The 18,830-nt window shown below is 42.5% G+C and overlaps 2 protein-coding genes across 2 annotated transcripts in view; one reads left to right on the top strand and one right to left on the bottom strand.

Moving 5' to 3' along the window:
* Positions 1-2,772, top strand: part of Igfbp7 (insulin like growth factor binding protein 7) — a 60,289-nt gene extending 57,517 nt beyond the window's left edge. The window contains exons 3-5 of the mRNA XM_021161670.3: positions 392-508; positions 1,042-1,168; positions 2,513-2,772. Coding sequence (XP_021017329.1) covers positions 392-508; positions 1,042-1,168; positions 2,513-2,532 — 264 coding nt within the window. The 3' untranslated portion in view covers positions 2,533-2,772. The remainder of the gene's footprint in view (positions 1-391; positions 509-1,041; positions 1,169-2,512) is intronic.
* Polr2b (RNA polymerase II subunit B) overlaps positions 2,688-18,830 on the bottom strand; it is a 38,779-nt gene continuing 22,636 nt past the window's right edge. Inside the window, exons 14-25 of the mRNA XM_021161669.3 lie at positions 17,277-17,431; positions 16,014-16,212; positions 15,242-15,410; positions 12,385-12,481; positions 11,358-11,452; positions 9,260-9,510; positions 9,090-9,179; positions 8,760-8,867; positions 6,988-7,101; positions 6,474-6,634; positions 3,566-3,761; positions 2,688-2,940 (exon numbers count right to left, since the gene is read on the bottom strand). Coding sequence (XP_021017328.1) covers positions 2,851-2,940; positions 3,566-3,761; positions 6,474-6,634; positions 6,988-7,101; positions 8,760-8,867; positions 9,090-9,179; positions 9,260-9,510; positions 11,358-11,452; positions 12,385-12,481; positions 15,242-15,410; positions 16,014-16,212; positions 17,277-17,431 — 1,725 coding nt within the window. The 3' untranslated portion in view covers positions 2,688-2,850. The remainder of the gene's footprint in view (positions 2,941-3,565; positions 3,762-6,473; positions 6,635-6,987; positions 7,102-8,759; positions 8,868-9,089; positions 9,180-9,259; positions 9,511-11,357; positions 11,453-12,384; positions 12,482-15,241; positions 15,411-16,013; positions 16,213-17,276; positions 17,432-18,830) is intronic.

The following is an 18,830-nucleotide window of genomic DNA, read 5'->3' as shown; positions in this document are numbered from 1 at the left end:
CACAAGTTTTCCAAAAAAAAAAAAAAACTTATTTCATGTTGCTTAAAAACCAGATGGAGCGGAACACAGCATTCATCCCAGCACTTGAGTGACAGAGGCAGACCGATCTCCCAGGTCTATATAGTGAGTTCCAGGCCAGCCAAGGGCTACATAATGAAACCCTGTCTCAGAACAAAACAAAATAAAACAAAACCCACGTTGCTTAGGTAAAATTGGCAGGAAGAAACCATTCTGCTTGCTCAGTATTCAGAAAAGGAACGGATTGAGTAAATTGCTAGATTTAATCTTATTATGCAGTCTGGTGAACACCGTGTGCAATTCTGGGAATGGGGCATTTCCAACCTTGATGTTTTTATACGAGAACTAAGACTCTCCCCTTCTGATTTCTCAGGTAAAAAGGGATCACTCTGGAGTTCAGCGGACAGAACTCTTGCCTGGTGACCGGGAAAACCTGGCCATTCAGACCCGGGGTGGTCCAGAAAAGCATGAAGTAACGGGCTGGGTGCTGGTAAGTAGCAAGAGCTGGCAACCGTTTCATTCTCAGAACACCCGGGCTTGCCAAAGGTCGCCTGCCTGAAATTATTCTCCCTTTTCTTCGAAGCAGCTCTGCTGTGGTCGTACAGATACAGCTACAGGAACTAACAGAAGAACTGAAGTTACTTTGTTTAAAAAATAAAATAAGAATTAAGAGAATCCTGCTTGCCTAAGTTCAAAGCAGAATTCTTACACAGAACTGAATTAATCATCGTTAATGGTTAGCAAGTATGCGATTTTGCTTAACCTTTGATTCTGTATTTGATCACAGCACCGAAGCAAGGCTCCCCCTCCAGCACGTATTTTAACATTCACATTGTGATCAAAAGCCACCCAGGCCATTGGAATACAGCGGCTCCACAGGCTGCTGGCACAGGACTTCACTACGTCTCATGGCAGCTCCGCTCCCAAGCCCCTGCTCGTCACAGGGGTCCTACTAGGTGTAACGGAAGCCACTGAAAGAGAGGAGACCTCGACAGAGAACCAGAGAGCCTTTATCTTTCACAGGTATCTCCTCTAAGTAAGGAAGACGCTGGAGAGTATGAGTGCCACGCATCCAATTCCCAAGGGCAGGCTTCAGCGTCAGCCAAAATTACAGTGGTTGATGCCCTACATGAAATACCACTGAAAAAAGGTATGTAAGCCAGCTCACCATTGAAAAAAATGAGCAGTGTCTTAATAATCAAGGAGCATACATAGCTATTAATACAATTCTGGAAAGCAGGAAGCCCAGAAAAGCATTAAGCGTATGTAATTACAGCCAGATTGCATGCCTCAAGACGGCGGAGGGCTACCATGGCTTAGCTTTCGCCTCAGCTTGAACAGGATTCCTGTGACTTCTATATGTCATTCCCCCTTTGTGCTGTGACTAGTATATTCATCATTTAAAAGGAAGTGGTCATGGTCAATTTGGTCCTTCACTTGCAGCTTTTAAGAAGAAAAAAGAAAAAGAAAACAAAAACAAAAACAAAACAAAAAAAAAACTAGACACGCATTGCTCTTCCAGGGGAACTGAGTTAGTTCCCAGGCCCCATATGGGGCAGGTCACAATTGACTGTAACTCCAGTTCCAGGGGCTCCTATGCGCTCTTCTTCTGGCCTCCATAGGCAGGCACACACTCATGACACACATTCACACACACACACACACACACACATACATACACACAATAAATCCTCAAAGAAACAAGCTAGAAAAAGAGAAGAGATTGGCAAATACTCAGCTGTGTCCCAACCACTGCTAAAATGTTTCTTCCAAAGAAGCCACCCTACAGTGACCCAGCAGGGCTACCTTACATGTAGTTAGTGCTATTAGGGTGACGCCTGACCAGACACTCCCTCAGACCAAGAACAGAGCTTCTCCCACATGCTGATGTGGGAGGTCATGCCGCTGGCCAGACCACTCAGCTGTGCAGTGAAACGCATTACCAAGTAAAAGTGTTTGTGATCAGAAATTCTTCCTCTCCACCAAGACGTGTGGTGAATCCAGGCAGCGACGCACCCCAGAGCTGGGTCACCTGTCCGAATCTCAGCTCTGGAACAGCACTCTTCTACCTTAAGCTCTGAACAGGCGCTGGGCTGCAAAGATGCTTAGCTTCCCTGAATCTCAACTTGGAAGAGTATAGCACTGGCTCTCATACTTGAAACTGCATAGCTCACCCTCCACGGGGCACTCCAGCATGTCATGTATGCAACCACTCATACATCCTTTATCCCCAGTTCCTGAAACCCCACAACCTCACTTTTTATCTGTAAAAGAGAGAGAGAGAGAGAGAGAGATCTTCCTAAGTTGCCCAAACCTTTAACTCCCGAGTTTAAACAATCCTCCTGTCCCAGCCTGAACACTGGGTCTATAAGCACATTATCATGCCCCTCCCTGTTAGCCATATAATTTATCATTCTCACTAATTTAGAAACTGACAAACTGCCATACCATGTGCATATGTGTGACTAATTTTTCTTTCTTTCTTCTGAAACAGGTGAAGGTGCTCAGCTATAACCTGCGAATCCATGAGCCTCTGTAGCTAAAGGTGCTCTCAGACAGCCGACAGCTAGAACCCTGCTCTTGCCTGACACACTTCTCTTAACCTAACCCACTAACACTTTATTACAGCCAGCTGGTTTTACACAGGGAAATCAAAGATAACACATCAAGACTATCTACAAAAATTTATTATTTACAGAAAAAAGCATGCGTAGTTTTAAACAAAACAAATAAAATTCTTATCACAACAGTAAATGTCTTTTTTTTTTTTAAATGACAATCACAGAAACAAGATAGTGATAGTCACAGTATCTGACTATGAACTTCTGGCAGCTAAACACTCATCATTCGTGGTGCGATGCTCATGGACATGAGCTCCTGGAACAACAGCTTGCACGCATACGGCATTCGTACCAAAGAAATCTGCAGAGAGAAAGACAGTAGTCAGCAGAGCTGCATCAAAGGTTCCATGTTCTCCCCCAGAGCAGGCTAAAGCTTTGACACACCAGGTGGATGAGAGTGGCCTCGTGCAGGCTCTCGGACCAGGCAGGCTTTGTTTGTTCCTCCTTTCTGCCCACACAGCCATTATTCACCCTTCCTGATACATTTCAAGTAAAAGGCTTATGAAAAGCTCTTGGTTGGGCTGAAGAGGTGACTCCTTGGTTAAGAGCACTGGCTGCTCTTCCAGAAGACCTGGGCTTGATTCCCAGCACCCAGGTAGCAGCTCCTGACCATCTGTAACCTCCACCCCAGATGATTCGTTGCCCACTTCTGACCTTTCTGGGCGATGCAGACATACAGGCAAAATATCCATAAGCATATTTAAAAAAAAAAGTCTAGATTCCTTGTGCAAGACGTTGCAATTTCAGAGATGAATAGCTTAGTGAAATTGCTTTTAAGCTTGTTTTATAAAAGTCAAACTATCTTTCATTGTCAAACTAGTATCTTAGAGACCTGCTATCAAAACTGAAAGTCCCAGCCTATTCCACTACACTAAATCTGCCATGAGCACTGTGTAAGAACATCGAGGAGAATCAAGTGCACACACCTGGGTTTTATTGCGGCATCCCCTGCACTCATATGTATGAGTCCTCGTGTTAGCAATTGCCATTATTCCACAAAGATTACAGACGTGAACCTGATACGGATCTGATGCTTCAAACAGCCTTTCTCTTAAAAACTGTGCTGCCCCGTGGGCAATCTGACAGTCTCGTTCCATTTCTCCGAAGCGCAGGCCACCATCACTGTTGATAAGAACACAAGAGCTGGTTTGTACTTATTTATTGTGAGTATCTGTGAATGCCACATATGCACATGTGTAGAGGTCAGAGGACAGATTGCAGGAGTCAGTTCTCTTCTGAGAATTGTACCCAAATAGTTAGGCTTAGCAGCAAGCACCTCACTGGCCTGGTACCGATGACCTTTTCTTATAAACACCACTCTGATTGGTGACACGAGTGAAGTAGCAGTAGTACAGAACTAGACTCTGATTCTTATGCCCTAGCAATCTCTCTAACCTGGTGAGGAGGGGGAAAGCCAAGCAAGCATTTACTAGGTGTCAGAAGGTCTCCAAATGAAGTAGCCAGAAAACATGCTCAAGTACAGCATGCAAGCTTCCTCATCCAATACACTGTAGAAAAGCAGACTCCTCGTAACATCATTTAACTTTCTAGAGTTCAATTCTATACTTGAAAGTGCATTTACAAAGTCAGTGTCAATAGGATAGCTTCTCAGTGAGGGGTCCCCAGCCCCGGAGCCTGAGAGGAAGAATGTACAGTGACATACAGTGAGCAGGTTTCCCAGGGGACCACACGAGGGAGGGACACCAGCCTCAACACAACGCATGCATTTGTGAACACAGGCACTACTAAGTAAAGCCAATGTGTTTATAATGTTATTACTACAAAGGGCTCACTCTCCAACTTTACACAATACAGAATGGACTTACTGTACTGTAAACTGAGGGAGAGCACCCACTCCACCTCCACCGTAGGAACTACAAGGTAAGGAGCTAAAGCACAGCCTTAAAGCGTCTGTCCAGCCAACACAGATGGACAGGTAAAAACTGGGCTCTCATCAGTTTGAACTCTAGCTCATCAAAGGCTGTCCAGTGACTAACAGCTACTGAAACATGAAAGGGAAGACTACAGATGGCAGAAGTCACACACAGGTCACTGGGAGCCAACACAAGGGTGCTGGGAACCAAACGGAAGCTCTGCCAAGTGTAGCGAGTGAAGTGCTCTTAGCCACTGAGCCTTCTCTCGGCTCCCATTTCTTGTTTTCAGTGTGCTCATCTTTACACAGAGGCTCTTTACACAGACATGCAGACAGTGCACACATACATGCATACATACATACACTCCCATACACTTTTAAAGTAATTTTAAAAAAAGAAAGAGGGAGTAAGGGAGTTTAGCTGGCCTCATGCCAGTATTCACACTATTTAGGAGGCGGGGCAATGCCATAAGTTAAAGGCTGTTCTAAGCTACAGGATCAATCAATCTCTTCCCCCCCCCCCACTCCCCCGCCTCTTCCCCTCCTTCCCTTCCTCCATATTGAGAAAACAGGAAAAAGAGGAAATTACAAATCACCAAGCCCAGTGGTGCAGGCCTGAAAGTGAGGCCTGCAGTGAGCCTCCTGTAGGCTGCCATGAATTCAGAGTAAACCTAGCCTTCATGGTGAATACCAGCCATCCAGGATTATATAAAAACTGGGAAAAACAAAACAAAACAAAAAAAACACTGGCACAAAAATAAATGAAGATTTAGAAAAACAAAAACTAGAGTAGCTCTTCATTTTAGTATAGCAACTAAAATAACATCCATCCCTTTTCCAGCCATATCTATCTGTGTGACATCGGCGCTCCCTCAAATATAAAACTGGGCTAGAGATGGCTCAGTGGGTAGAGGTTCCTGCTGCCAAGCTTAGAGACTTGAATTCAACCCCCAGGACATGATGAATGGAGAGAACCTAATTCCACACGCTGTATTCTGACCTCCACACTCAGACCATGACTTGCACACACCTACACACAAAACAGATGAAGGTAATAAAAATACTCTGCTTAAACACAGTACTGAGCTTGTGTGGGGGCACACACCTATAATCCCAACCACTTGGAGGTGGAGACTAAGGCCAGCCACAGCTATGTAACACAGCCTGTGCTATTATGAGACTCCACGGGAAGAAAGACATGGGATGAGGAAGACAGGAAGGGAAAGGCAAAGTATTGCAATGGAATTAATTCAGAAGTAGAAGAGGGGCTGGAGAGATGGCTCAGTAGTTAAGAGCACCAACTGCTCTTCTGAAGGTCCTAAGTTCAAATCCCAGCAACCACATGGTGGCTCACAACCATCCGTAATGAGATCTGACGCCCTCTTCTGGTGCATCTGAAGACAGCTACAGTATACTTAGGTATAATAATAAATAAATCTTTAAAAAAAAAAAAGTAGAAGAGGCCAGCTGCCTTCTAGGTCACTAAAAAAATTTGCAAAAACTATAAGCCAATGTCACTTTTATCACTAAGCTTACTTAGAAATATACTGATTTGTCATTAAACATGTACTAATATGTAATGGTTTTGCCTTTGTTTTTAAATAAGTATTTTAAATTCCAACCTAATCTCTACTGTAATGAAAAGCATAGTTCACATGAAGAAAAGTTCTCTAAGGGTCCTGAGAGCAAAGATTTGATAGCTACTCTTACATAGCTATATCCCAAGTTTTATGAAGGGAATTATAGGACTACTAGATTTAGTGACTATAATCAGGGATAAGCTGGGGTCCTGGCTCACTGGAATGTTCACAGCCCTGACCTTAAAGGAGAAACTGTTAAAGTGAGGAGACAGGAACACAGGCAGTCATCACTCGCCGTCTCTACTTACACGCACTTTACATCTTCAAGTGAAAGGCTAGTGAAACATAACACAATGACTGAGGCGGTGGCAGGTCCCTTACCGAGATCTGCCCTCCATGGGCTGTCTGTTAAGAATCTGAATGGGTCCCCTAGCACGAGAATGAATTTTGTCATCCACCATATGCTTCAAACGCTGGTAGTAAGTGGGGCCAATAAAAATCTGTGATGTGATTTTTCGTCCAGTGAATCCATTGTAGAGCACCTAAAAACAGACAAGAGATGTTACTGCACATAACTCAAAATATTAACCAAGTTTAGAAACACATGTGCACATACTCCATACTCCTATTTATATAAAAATCAAAACTAGCCTATAATGAGACAATACTTACCTAGGATGAAAGGGGCAGAGACTGGAAAGGACTTTCAAGGCATAAAGCATTCTGGGTAATTTCTTTTCCCAATGAGGGTGCTAGACTCAGTGTGTTTGTTACTTTGTGGAACTTCACCATGCTGTATGCCTATGACGTCTTGCACAAGTAAACAGCTTTCTTATATACATAAAAGTACCCGACACAGAATATGCTTGCTACATTCAGGTTATAGTAAATGTACCTCGTTCCCTCTGAGATGGTAGCCATAGTCAGACAAAAGATTAGAAATCTTCTGCACATTGACAGCATCATTAAATGGAGTAGCGTCACCAATTTCACCCTTGTTGGCAGAGACCTTTGGGATGAAACACGTAGAAAGTCATACATCAATAGAGACCCAATTTAAATTTTTTTTCTATAAAAGGCAAAATTTTGAAATTAAAAATGGTTATAAAAGCTGTGATATACTGAGATTCATTTTTTAAATATCTTACCTAAGAAAGATACTTGTAACAAAGTAATTTCCTAAAAACAAGGGCTAAAATGCTCTCAAACTGAAGTCTATCCATGGGATCCTACACGAAGATAGCAAGGATCCCAAACACTTCTGATGTACTCATGGAAAACAACATCTTATGTCTTAAATGAAGCCATCGTGTGTTAGACTACCATCACTTTACTTTAACAAGACACCCAAATCCAGAAAACTTACCCTGAAAGATGAATACACAGCTGATACCAAAATTTTAACATTTCCTAAAGCCATACTAAGCGAACTGTCTATGAATTAGAATTAGCTCATCTCTAGAAAAGAGCCAGTTGCTATACCACAAATATCTGAAATATCTGCAAAGGCTGATTGTACTATATCTTTTTTTTTTTTTTTTTTTTTGGTTTTTCAAGACAGGGTTTCTCTGTGTAGCCCTGGCTATCCTGGAACTCACTTTGTAGACCAGGCTGGCCTCAAACTCAGAAAACCACCTGCCTCCCGAGTGCTGGGATTATGTACTCTTACAAATAAATTAGTCTTAAGCCCCAGTGGTATAATTGGCTAGCAGAAGGTACTTGGGCAAAAATTCTTCCTTGGCAATACTTGGCAGTTCTGTGTGTGTGCAAACACATGTGTTGGTATGTGTATGTGAAAGGGAGGAACACATCCATGTGTAGAAGTAGAAGAGGACATCAGGTTGCTGGTTAACTTGTCAACCAGAAACAAGTGACAGCCTGAACTGGGGAACTGCCACCAGACTGCTCTGTGAGGACCTGTCTTGACTGATGTGGACATGTGAGGCTCAGTGCACCCGAGGGCCACCATCCAGGAACAGGTGTGGTACTGGAAAGCAAACTGGGCAAGCCCCAGGCATGGGGATCCTCCACAGCCGGTTTCAGTTCCTGCCCTGACTTCCCTTGGAGATAGACAAGACTGTAAGCTGTGGGATCAAACAAACCCTTTCTTCCCTAAGTCGTTCTATCACTGCAACAGGCAAAAACTAATGCTCTATTATCATTCTTCATACTGCCCTGAGACAGGTCTCTCCTTCCTGAGCTTGGAGCTGGGCCACCAATCCACAGTGACTCTCCTGTCTCCACACACATCAACAATACACCGGGGTTACAGCACCCCTAACACACACATTATGTATATATTAATTTCTTTATGCAGAGATCAGAAGTTAATCTGTCCTTCCAGCATGCGGGCGGGATCAGGTATAAGCTCCAGGCTGTCAAGCTTGCTAACGTTTTCCCAGCCCTGGGTCTCATGACTCTTTACATGAATAAACTGAGGGCATCATGCTTGCACAGAAATGCCCCTATCTATTAAGCCGGCTCCCTAACCACTCACAGATTTCTTCAAAATGAAAAAGCATGAAAAACTGGAATAACCAGTCTGAAAGCAGGAAAATATCATATTAGCTTTTAACAAAGTATCTTGGCTCAATGACCAGAGAAATGGTCACCAAAATGAAAGAAACATCAAGTTGGAGCCTATTGTTTTTCAAGACAAAATCTTACCTTCCCTTGGAGACATTCGATCAAGTGACCAATTGTCATCCGGGAGGGGATGGCGTGGGGGTTGATGATGATGTCAGGAGTTATGCCTTCGCAAGTGAATGGCATGTCCTACAAAGAAAATTGTAAACAACATAAAGACATAGGAATCTCTTAGAGACAAAGCTAGACAGACCTGACACTGCCCAAGGGAAAACTTGAACGTCCTAATTCTTTTCAACATAATAGGCTAACAAACACTAAATTTAAAAAAAAAAAAAAAATTACAGGAAATTTTAATTAATCTTTCAATACAACTCTGGGTTAGGCAAGAGAAAGACTGAAGACACCTACCTCTTGTCTATACTGAATACCACAAGTACCCTTCTGACCATGTCGGCTAGCAAACTTGTCTCCAATCTGCGGGATTCTAACAGAGCGTACCTGGTTTCACATAAAAATGGGTTAGAAACTGAAATGCAATTAATTTCTAAAATGGTCTACATGAATAAAACTATACTCACCCTTATTTTACAAAATTTATATCCTTCCTGGTTGAGAGTGACCATGACCTGGTCCACAATGCCCGTCTCACTAGTTCTGAGGAAAGTGCTGCAGTCCCTCTTGGTGTAGCGCCTGTTGGTGCTCTCCAGCTCATCCTCGTTCTCAGGTAAGGTGACTGTCTTGCCTATAATAACATCATCTCCGGAGACTCGAACCCCCGGAGCTATCAAACCGTCATCATCCAACTTGTCATAGATGGCATGCCTCATTCCTGGAGCAGAAAGACAGGGGACTTTCCTAAGTGACACTAACACGCCACACAGCTCCTCCAACAAGCCTGAGAAACTGCATGTGTAACTCTGTACAAACCAGTGATTAACTCACAGCAAGTCTCTAGCACCACAAATATCGTTCACTACTGTCCTTATTCCAAACGCCAGAAACTCTGCACTCAGATACCAGTGTGTGTGTGTGTGTGTGTGTGTGTGTGTGAGTGTGTGAGTGTGTGTGTGTGTGTGTGTGTGTGTGTGTGTGTTTGTAATCTACTATACTATACCTGGGCATGGTGTTACACACCCTTAATCCCAACGCTCAACGCTCAGGAGGCAGAGGCAGATGGGTCTCTGTGAGTTTGAAGCCAGCAAAGACTACCGAGCAAACACCTTGTCTCAAAGTGGGAGCGGGGAAATAGCTCAGCAGTTAAGATCACTAGCTGCTCTTCCAGAGGACCCAGGATCAATTCCTAGTACCCACACGGCAGCTTATAACCATCTGTAGCTCCAATCAGATGTTCTCTTCTGGCTTCCATGGCCATTGGGCATATACACAGGCAAAACACTCATACGCATAAAATAAAAATGATTTTTTAAAAGGGAAAAGAAATTTACTAGGAAAAAAAAAGGAACAGACAGTAGAAAGTTGGATTCTATCAAAAGAAGCATTCCCTATTGTGTGGCCACTGTCACATGAGGAAGAATGCCTGTGTCCTACACGTATATTCTCCCACAACATCGTTAGCTGTACTCACCGCCCCCCCCCCCGCCCCCATCCCTACCCCAAATGCAGATTTCTCTGTGTAGCCTGATATCCTAGAACTGTAGACCAGACTGGCCTTAAACTCCGAGATTAGAATTCAAAGATCCACCTGCCTCAGCTTCCTAAGTGCTGAGACTAAAGGCACAGGCCACTACTGCCTGGCCAAGTTGTGCATCATAATTCCACTGACCACCCACTTACTGCTACATAGAACCAACCAATGGGAATGCAGTAAGGAAGAACTTAAGAAAAAAAAAAGACACTATACCTTCACACAATACTATTAGGAGTCCACTTCGCTAGGGTAAGAACTTTCTAAGTGGCCAGTGACAGTGACTAACAACAGGAGACAAGAACTGCTGAATATCCTTTCATTATCTTAAGATGTTGAGCAATATTTTAGCTAATAAACTGTGCTGCTCTCACAGCGGTTTAGAGAAGACACTGAAGAACAGACAAGCAGCAGAGTGAGAATGCAGCGGGACGTGTGGCCAAGAGGTAACACAGCCTCACTTCTTTCTTCCCCACCGACTAAAAAGAAGAGATCTGAAGCAAGAATGCCCTTAAGTCTGAGCTCTAAGAGCACCACAAGATACATACACACACACATACACACGCACACGCTAGAGAAGAGGAACATCAGCACAGCCTGGCAACACTGCACAGGCCAGCACAGCAGTGAAAGGGGAACCCCACAGTTTGATGTTGTTATGGTCTAACTCCCCCCAGAATAGCTGTAGTCATTTTATTCATGCCTGCCAGCTATTTCATATTGTTGCTAACATGCCTACCAGTCACTGACACAAAAAAGTGACTTGGCTAAAGGACACACTGACCACATACCCTGGTTTTGTCCTGTATGTTCTGAATATCCTGTATGAGGTCTTAAGAAATTCCACAATGCTTTACATAGGAGCCTTCGAATCAAAGGCCAATATGAACTGTTATATCTGGCTTAAGTCAGAGCTGATCACCCGGAGCTAGTCTTCCTGCACCTGTGTATGAGCTCACGGTGGCTTTCGTGCTGATGCTGAAGAATGCTGCTAATAAGCCCTGACCCCAGCAGATGTCGCTGTCTCTTACCCTGGCATGTTTCACGTGTAGGTTTCTCAAACACTTCTTCTTGATCAAATCCTTTTTTAGACTCTTGTTCTTTGTATGATCGGTAGAAAACAGACCTAAAAACACAGTTGCAAAGGTCATTTATATTTTCTTTCAGTAAAATGGCTTAGATTACAGCAATGGTGTTTGGCTTAACAGATATCTGAGAGACAATTTGAACCACAAAGCAGGCACAAGGGTCACTATGTACTTGGGTCAAGGTTCAGCTTAAATGAATTTTACGTGTAGCATCTGACTCACAACTGTAAACACTTGGCATCACACATGAGACCAGGGGACCCAGGTAATAAGTCCAGCCTCCTACTGACAGAATTCCTCTCCTAGTGCCCCGAGCACGGCCTGCCTTCATCTGCTCGAGTATCCCCAGTGAGATGTTTTTATATAAAGTTATGATGTCCACACTTCAGTCCTAGTGCTGCTTTATAGAATTATACAAGGAGAAAAGTTTCCCCTCTAAATCCCCCATGTTTGAAAGAACCTTCTTATGCTACTATATATTTAAGATTAATCTTATTGTCAGTAAGAAAGGGGAAAATAGGAAGCCAAGTCGTGGTGCACATTTGTAGTCCCAAAACCCAGAAAACTGGGATGAAGGACTGCCATGAATTCAAAGCCAGCCTGGACTACACTGTAAGTTCAAGGCCAGCTTGAACTACATAGTGAAAGTGTCTCTAAAAACAAACAGGAAAACAGATAAAGCACACCATTATTTTACCAGTAGTTATTTCAGAGTTCTATTTTCTTTTTATTTCTTCATTAGATGTTTCTGTATTATCCAAATGCAATTACATATGTGCTTACAACAGAAAAACATTTAAAATATCACATCTGAAAACCCAGAGACACGAGACTCACCACCAACAGCTGTATGGCCACCAGCCATGTCCGCTTTTGGATTAGAGCAGTCAAGTTTATTCTTTAAAAACTTTATGAAAAAAAATGCATTTCCACTATATCTGTGTTTCAACAAATATTACTAAAAGCTGACCTGAAAAAGCCTCGATCCACAGCTGAACGATTCATGATAACAGAGTCTTCTTGGTTATAGCCCGTGTAGGATGCAATGGCCACAATTGAGTTGATTCCTACAGTGCATTCAAAAACAAACAGTAAAGGACCGTCTGGGAAGCAGGGAAACCTATCCTTTCATTGAAACCCATTTTCTTCCATCCTATTTGTCACAAACACTTGGATGTTTGTATCATGGAAACTGCTGCTGTCTCCTCCTCTCTGAACCTGTGTGTGAGGCAGATGCTCTGCTAGCTTAACCCTGAAACCATGACTCCCAGGGAAGCCATCCTTACTATCAGTACTCCTCCATGTAACATGGTCTGTAACTACAGAGTGCTTCCCTAACCCTAAATAAACAAGCTTTATTGTTCTCATGACTCTAAGGTAAGAACATACCCTCCAGAGCGAATTAGCGACAAACTCAAGCCTCAGACCCTAGCCTCCTAATTTCTAATTTTAAATATGAAACTAACACCACCCTGCTGCTCTCTCCCCATGCCACCACAGTTGTGGCACCATCTTTCAGGCCACAGTTAGATCTTAGTAGCTGCTGCCCTAACTACTGTAATGGATAGGAGGCTAGGTGTGGTGCCACAGTTCTACCACCTGACACTCGGGGATCAAGGGCAGGAGGACCATGTTAGCTCAGGAATATGAAAACAGCCTGGGCAACATAGGACCATCCCATCTTTAAACAGCATCAGGAAGGAGGAGGAGTGGGGAGAGGGAGGCAGAGAAAGGGGAGGTGGGAGAGGGAGGGAACAAGAAAAAAAGAAGGTGAGCCCACACTATGGCAATTGCTGTACAAGTCTGGCCAACTAAGTCTGACCCCAGAACCTATATAAAATGGGAAGAACCAACTCCATAAAACTGTCCTATAATCTATATGTATGGCACAGCATCCGTGCACAGTGATAATAAATAATAAGAGATTGATTCATTGTAAGGAATTATGAAGCCCAAAGTTGTATTCCCAGCACTACGGAAGCGTAAGTAGGAAATTCAGCCTATGTTATATAGTGACCCAACCTTTTTTCTCACACACACACACACACACACACACACACACACACACACACACACAGAGGAAGGAGGAGGAGGAAGAAGATTGGTAACACATAATATAGTAAACTAAAGCACTAGAAAGTGTTCAAACTGAGGAAGACACTGGAAGACACAAATACCTCACAGTTCCATGAATCAAAAAGATTAATATTGTGGATATGGGTATCCTACCATGGGAAAGCTACCAACATAATCCCTAGTGCTATTCTGCACAGAGACAGAGAAAGCAATCTTATCATTCATTTGAAAGCACAAGAGACCCAGACAGCAAACGCAGTCCTGAGCATAAAAATACAGCCTAACTTTAAAGTATACTACAGGCCAAAGTAACAAAAACAGCAAAAAATCAGATACAGAAATCAATGGAATAAAACAGAGGACACATAACTACAGCACCTAATTTTTAATTTTTTTGTTTAAGATAGGGTCTGTTATGTAAATCAGATTGATCTGTACTCAATATGTAAGCCAGGTTGGCCTCACACTGCAAGAGATCTGGAAGCCTCTGTTTCCTGTCTGGCTAAGGTCCAGCTAACAACCATCCCTAACTCCAGGAGGGAGAGATTGGATGCCTTCTTCTAGCCTCTGTGGGCACTGCATGCTTGTGGTACACAAACACACATATATGCACGCAAGACAGTCACACACATAAAATAAGCACAAGCAATTTTCAAATGATTCAAGGACCTTAACATAAGCCCCTAAGACTCAGAAATTGTGACAGGAAACTGGAGAATACACTTCACCATAAACATAGGCATGGTTTTCTGAATAGGACCTCCAATCACTCGGGAAATTTGGCCAATAATTCCTTGCAAAGGGAACTGTCAATCAAATGAAGAAACAGCCTACAGAATGGGAGAAAATCTTTGTGGGTCATCGCCCAACAGAGGATTTGAATCTAATCTAAAACAAACAAACAAACAAACATCAAGAAGCTGAACAGAGTTCTTAAAGGAATACAGTGGCTAATAAACATTTTAAGTGTTCAACATCATCAGCCACCAGCAAAACGTAGATTAGAGCCACTCGGAGATTCCCTCACACTCCAGTCAGAAAGGCTACTCAGAGATCACAGGAGGAAATGCAGACCAGGATGTGAGAAAGAGGAGCCCTATTCACTGTTATTGGGAGTGCACCCTGGTGCAACCACTGTGGAAATAAGTGAGGTTTTAAAAAAAGCTGAAAGTGTAATATCATATTTTAATACCGCATGGAATCCAATTTCTGCTGTCATGGATGTGGGGCCATTCACTCAAGAGGAGTAGAACTACCAATGGCCACACCCTTAACAAAACCTGATTCTCTAGCCTCTAGGGAGCTGCCAACTCCAAGCCTTCACTTTTAAAACAATACTCAAACAGCTCCGGCTCTTTCCACACCATGAGAACAAGCTTCAGTCACATATAATGATGCTCTGGCCACACTGCACCGACATGACCTAGTCCCACATCTCATGGGTTCACAAATGAAGAAAGGCCTTTGCTCAAATTCAAATTCAAATACCCGCTTTACCAATATCATTCCTCCATAAAAGTGGCTCTACATTCCAAGAGGAATCAATCATTTTGACATTGTACTTGAATAGGACTTTATACCCAACATAACCCTTTCCACACATCCACTGTTTTAATTCATTCATGGTTCCCACATCTAAAGTCTGGAAAGCAGTCAGTGTTGTGTGCGGTTTTTAATCTTCCCAAGCACTTCTCACTGCAGAGTCTTAAGCAAGGCAAAATCGTAAAAAACAAAGAGCACACTGAACGTACCTGCTGGCAGCTCTCTGAATCGTAGATATTCCATAGACCGTGTAGTCACAAGGGGTTTCTGAGGATAGTAGAGAACATGGGCCAAGGTGTCCATCCGCACATGGAAGTTGGTGATATAAACTCCCATGGCCTGCTTGCCCATAGCAGACTGGTATGTGTTTCTAGGGGACTAATGGTAGAAACAGAAGATAAAGACAATGAATAGTTAATAACACATCAGAGAAATAATTGGTTAAAAAGTTTCTGGCCTTTTCTTTTTCTCAGACAAGTAATAACCACTTATGGCTCTCAACAAAAACAAGAGCAAGCACCTGTGGTGGTGTAAATGGAAAATGCCCCCCCAGTCTTGCCGTTTGAGCACTTGGTTCCCAGTTGATGGTGCTGTTCCTGGAGGTTTAGGGGGGGTAGCCTTGCCAGGAGAAGCAGATCCCTGGGGACCAGCTTTAGGTTTCAAAGTCACACGCCATCACCACCTTGCTCTCTGCTTCATGCTATTGGATAAGGACTAGGATAACGATAACAGCTTGTTATTCCCCTGCCTCTGCTCCTTCATCATGGACTCTTATCCCTCTGGAAGCAGAGCCCAAAATAAACTTCCATCTGTAAGTTGCCTTGGCCGTGGCATATTATCACAGGAACAAAAAAGTAACTGATACGCACGTCAAACAGCTGAGTCTGTAGTGCTCACACCCTCTGACAAGACTTCATACTAATTTCTAATACTGCTCACTTCCCCGATCTTTGCAAGTCACAAGACAGAAGTACGACCAACCTGGTTATGATCAGGAAAAGGAATAATAGATGCACAGACTCCAAGAATCATTGATGGGTGAATCTCACAGTGGGTGTAGGTGGAACAATAAGCTACTTCCTTCTCCTGCAAATCATCTGGAGTCATTGCAAGCATCACGGTCTCCTCTTCCAGGGTATCAATATACTCTACTACCCCACTGGCTACCAGATCCTGCCAACTAAAACAATTCAGTTTCATGAGATACTTCAATACAAAGCCTACTGCTTTAAAACTATTCCTATTTGTGTTTGTACTAACATGGAAAGAATTCAAACAGAGACATGACTGTTAATGTGAAAAGGCTGCTGGACTATATATACCCTATTAGACTGCATCTGCTATTCACTTTGTTTTAAAGACCTACACTTGTGGGCCTGAGAGGTGACTCAGCAGTTAAGAGTACTGACTGCTCTTCCAGAGGTCCTGAGTTCAAATCCCAGCAACTCACAACCATCAGTGATAGATCTGATGCCCTCTTCTGGTGTGTCTGAAGACAGCTACAGTGTACTCATATTCATAAAATAAATAAATAATTCTTTTTTTAAAAAATCTATACTTGTGAAATAGGGACAAGAAGTAGGTAAAACACAAAATAAGGCCTGGTAGAATACATATATCCACCTATTATTCATATGTATTTGTAAAAAGGACATTATGAAAAAAATTATGGCAAAATCAGCAAACATGAATTGAGAGCACTCACTTGTTTACTACATGTTACTTTACAATACACCTATGATATTATTTAGAGTAAATGTTTAAAGCAAGTTCATTTTCTATTAAATTTCTTATTTTTGGTAAGAGTGGTGGCACACGATATATATTCTCTGTACTCAGGAAGTTGAGGCAAAAAGGTCATAAGTTCTAGGCCAGCCCTGGATTTCACTGTGTGTTCCAGGTCAGCCTGGCCTATGCAGCAAGAATGTTCCCCTCAAAATACACTAGTCACATTACACGTACTGTGTTCTGCACTACACAGGTTATTTATCATTGCATTTATCACATCAAAAGACTTCACACTTCAATACAAATCCCACAAGTCCACTGTACAACCAATAACAAAAAACAAGAAAAATAAATATGGCTGCTGATGGTACGCTTCTCCCAGGGCACTGATAACACCGTACACTGGAGAGTGACAGTGGCTGTCCAATCTTGTGACTACACTGAAAAGAACTAACTGTATACTTTCCATCGCAGTTTTCAGACTACATGTATTTTGCTTCTCATCCACAATCTTACCTGTAGTTGTTATATTCTCTCTCTTTCAACTGGTCAATGTGTCTCTTCTTCAAAAGCAGCTTTTGCTTTTCCACAATCAGAAGGGGTCTACAAATACGCCCTGCGTCTGTATAGATCCGAATCTCCCGCTCTCGAATATCTCTGATCATAGAAACCTAGATATGAAAGACAAAAACAATCTCGTGATTTTTTTTTGGTATGATGACAATTCAGCTAAAAATACAAGTAGCTGGGCACTGTAGGATTCACCTATCATACCATCATTCAGGAAGCTGAAGGACAGGATCAGTTGATCCTACAAGTTTAACACCAGCATAGACAAATTAGCAAGACTACATCTCAAAAAGGAAGAGTTGGAGAGGTTGCTCAGCAGTTAAGATCACTTGCTGCTATTGCAGAGGACTCAAGTTCAGGCACCCACATGGCGACTGACAACCATCTGTCACTCCAGGTCTAAAGGATCTTGTACCCTCTTCTGGCCTCCACAGACACCAGGCACACACAAGGAGCACATACATACAGTAAGGCAAACATTCAGACATGTCAAATGAAAGGACACACACAGCTAAGCGATGGAGAGCTTGCCCTAGCATGTGTGGGTCTCTAGGTTTGTTCTTCAACTGTATACACTTGCCAAAAAAACTCAAAACAAAAGGATAAATCTACCATTGTTAATCTATTATAAAAAGATAAATTGTAAAACTCATGAGTAGAAAGAAAATCTAACCTCACCTTAATTATTCAGCTGAGTAACGTCAGAAGAGGACACAGTCAATGTAAAATGAAGGAAACATTTTTCAGAACCACAAACACAGGTATATAAAATGTTCTTATTTTAGACTTGTATGTTTACTACTTCTTTCGGTTTGTTCTTGTAGTGCTGGAGAAAGGACCTCGGGCCCGGCTTCTGCTAGGCAGGCGCTGTACCACTGAGCTACAGGCCTACAGTCCCAAGCCTTATTTCAGTACAGGTATTTCAGCTTGCTACCTTCCAGTAACCGGCCCTAAGTTCCTCTTTTTCTTAAACGGGATCTCTCCATGTAGCTCCGTCTAGAAACACTTTATGCAGAGCAGGCTGCCCTTAAACACACTGATCCATCCCCTGCCTCCAGAATACTGGAATTTTTTTAAAGGCATGCACACCATGCTGGGATACTGCTGTCTTGCCCATACTTTCCCATTTACTCCAAAGCCTGACTTTCTCACCTAGCAGACAAATGGCTTACAGTCCCCCTAGAGCAGCTCCCAGCCACAGGTGATTACTGAGTACTTCAAATGTGACCATTCTGAACTGAAATGAGCTACAAGAATAAATTTCATAGATTTAAAAGATACTAATATATTTTAAAATATAAAGCATTACACTAACACTTTTATATTAGTAATATTTGAAGGGTAACATTTTGGATGTATCAGTCAAATAAAATATAGAATTAAAAGTTATTTCATTTGTTTATGTTTTTACTTTTTTTAAAAAAAAGATTTATTTATTTATTTATTTATTTATTTATTATATGTAAGTACACTGTAGCTGACTTCCGATGCACCAGAAGA

The sequence above is a fragment of the Mus caroli genome, unplaced genomic scaffold (assembly GCF_978045245.1).
Source record: "Mus caroli unplaced genomic scaffold, Mus_caroli_1 scaffold_4, whole genome shotgun sequence".
In the NCBI taxonomy this organism is placed as follows: domain Eukaryota; kingdom Metazoa; phylum Chordata; class Mammalia; order Rodentia; family Muridae; genus Mus; species Mus caroli.
Note: the sequence above shows the minus strand (reverse complement) of the source record. Positions and strands in the feature narration are given on the sequence as shown.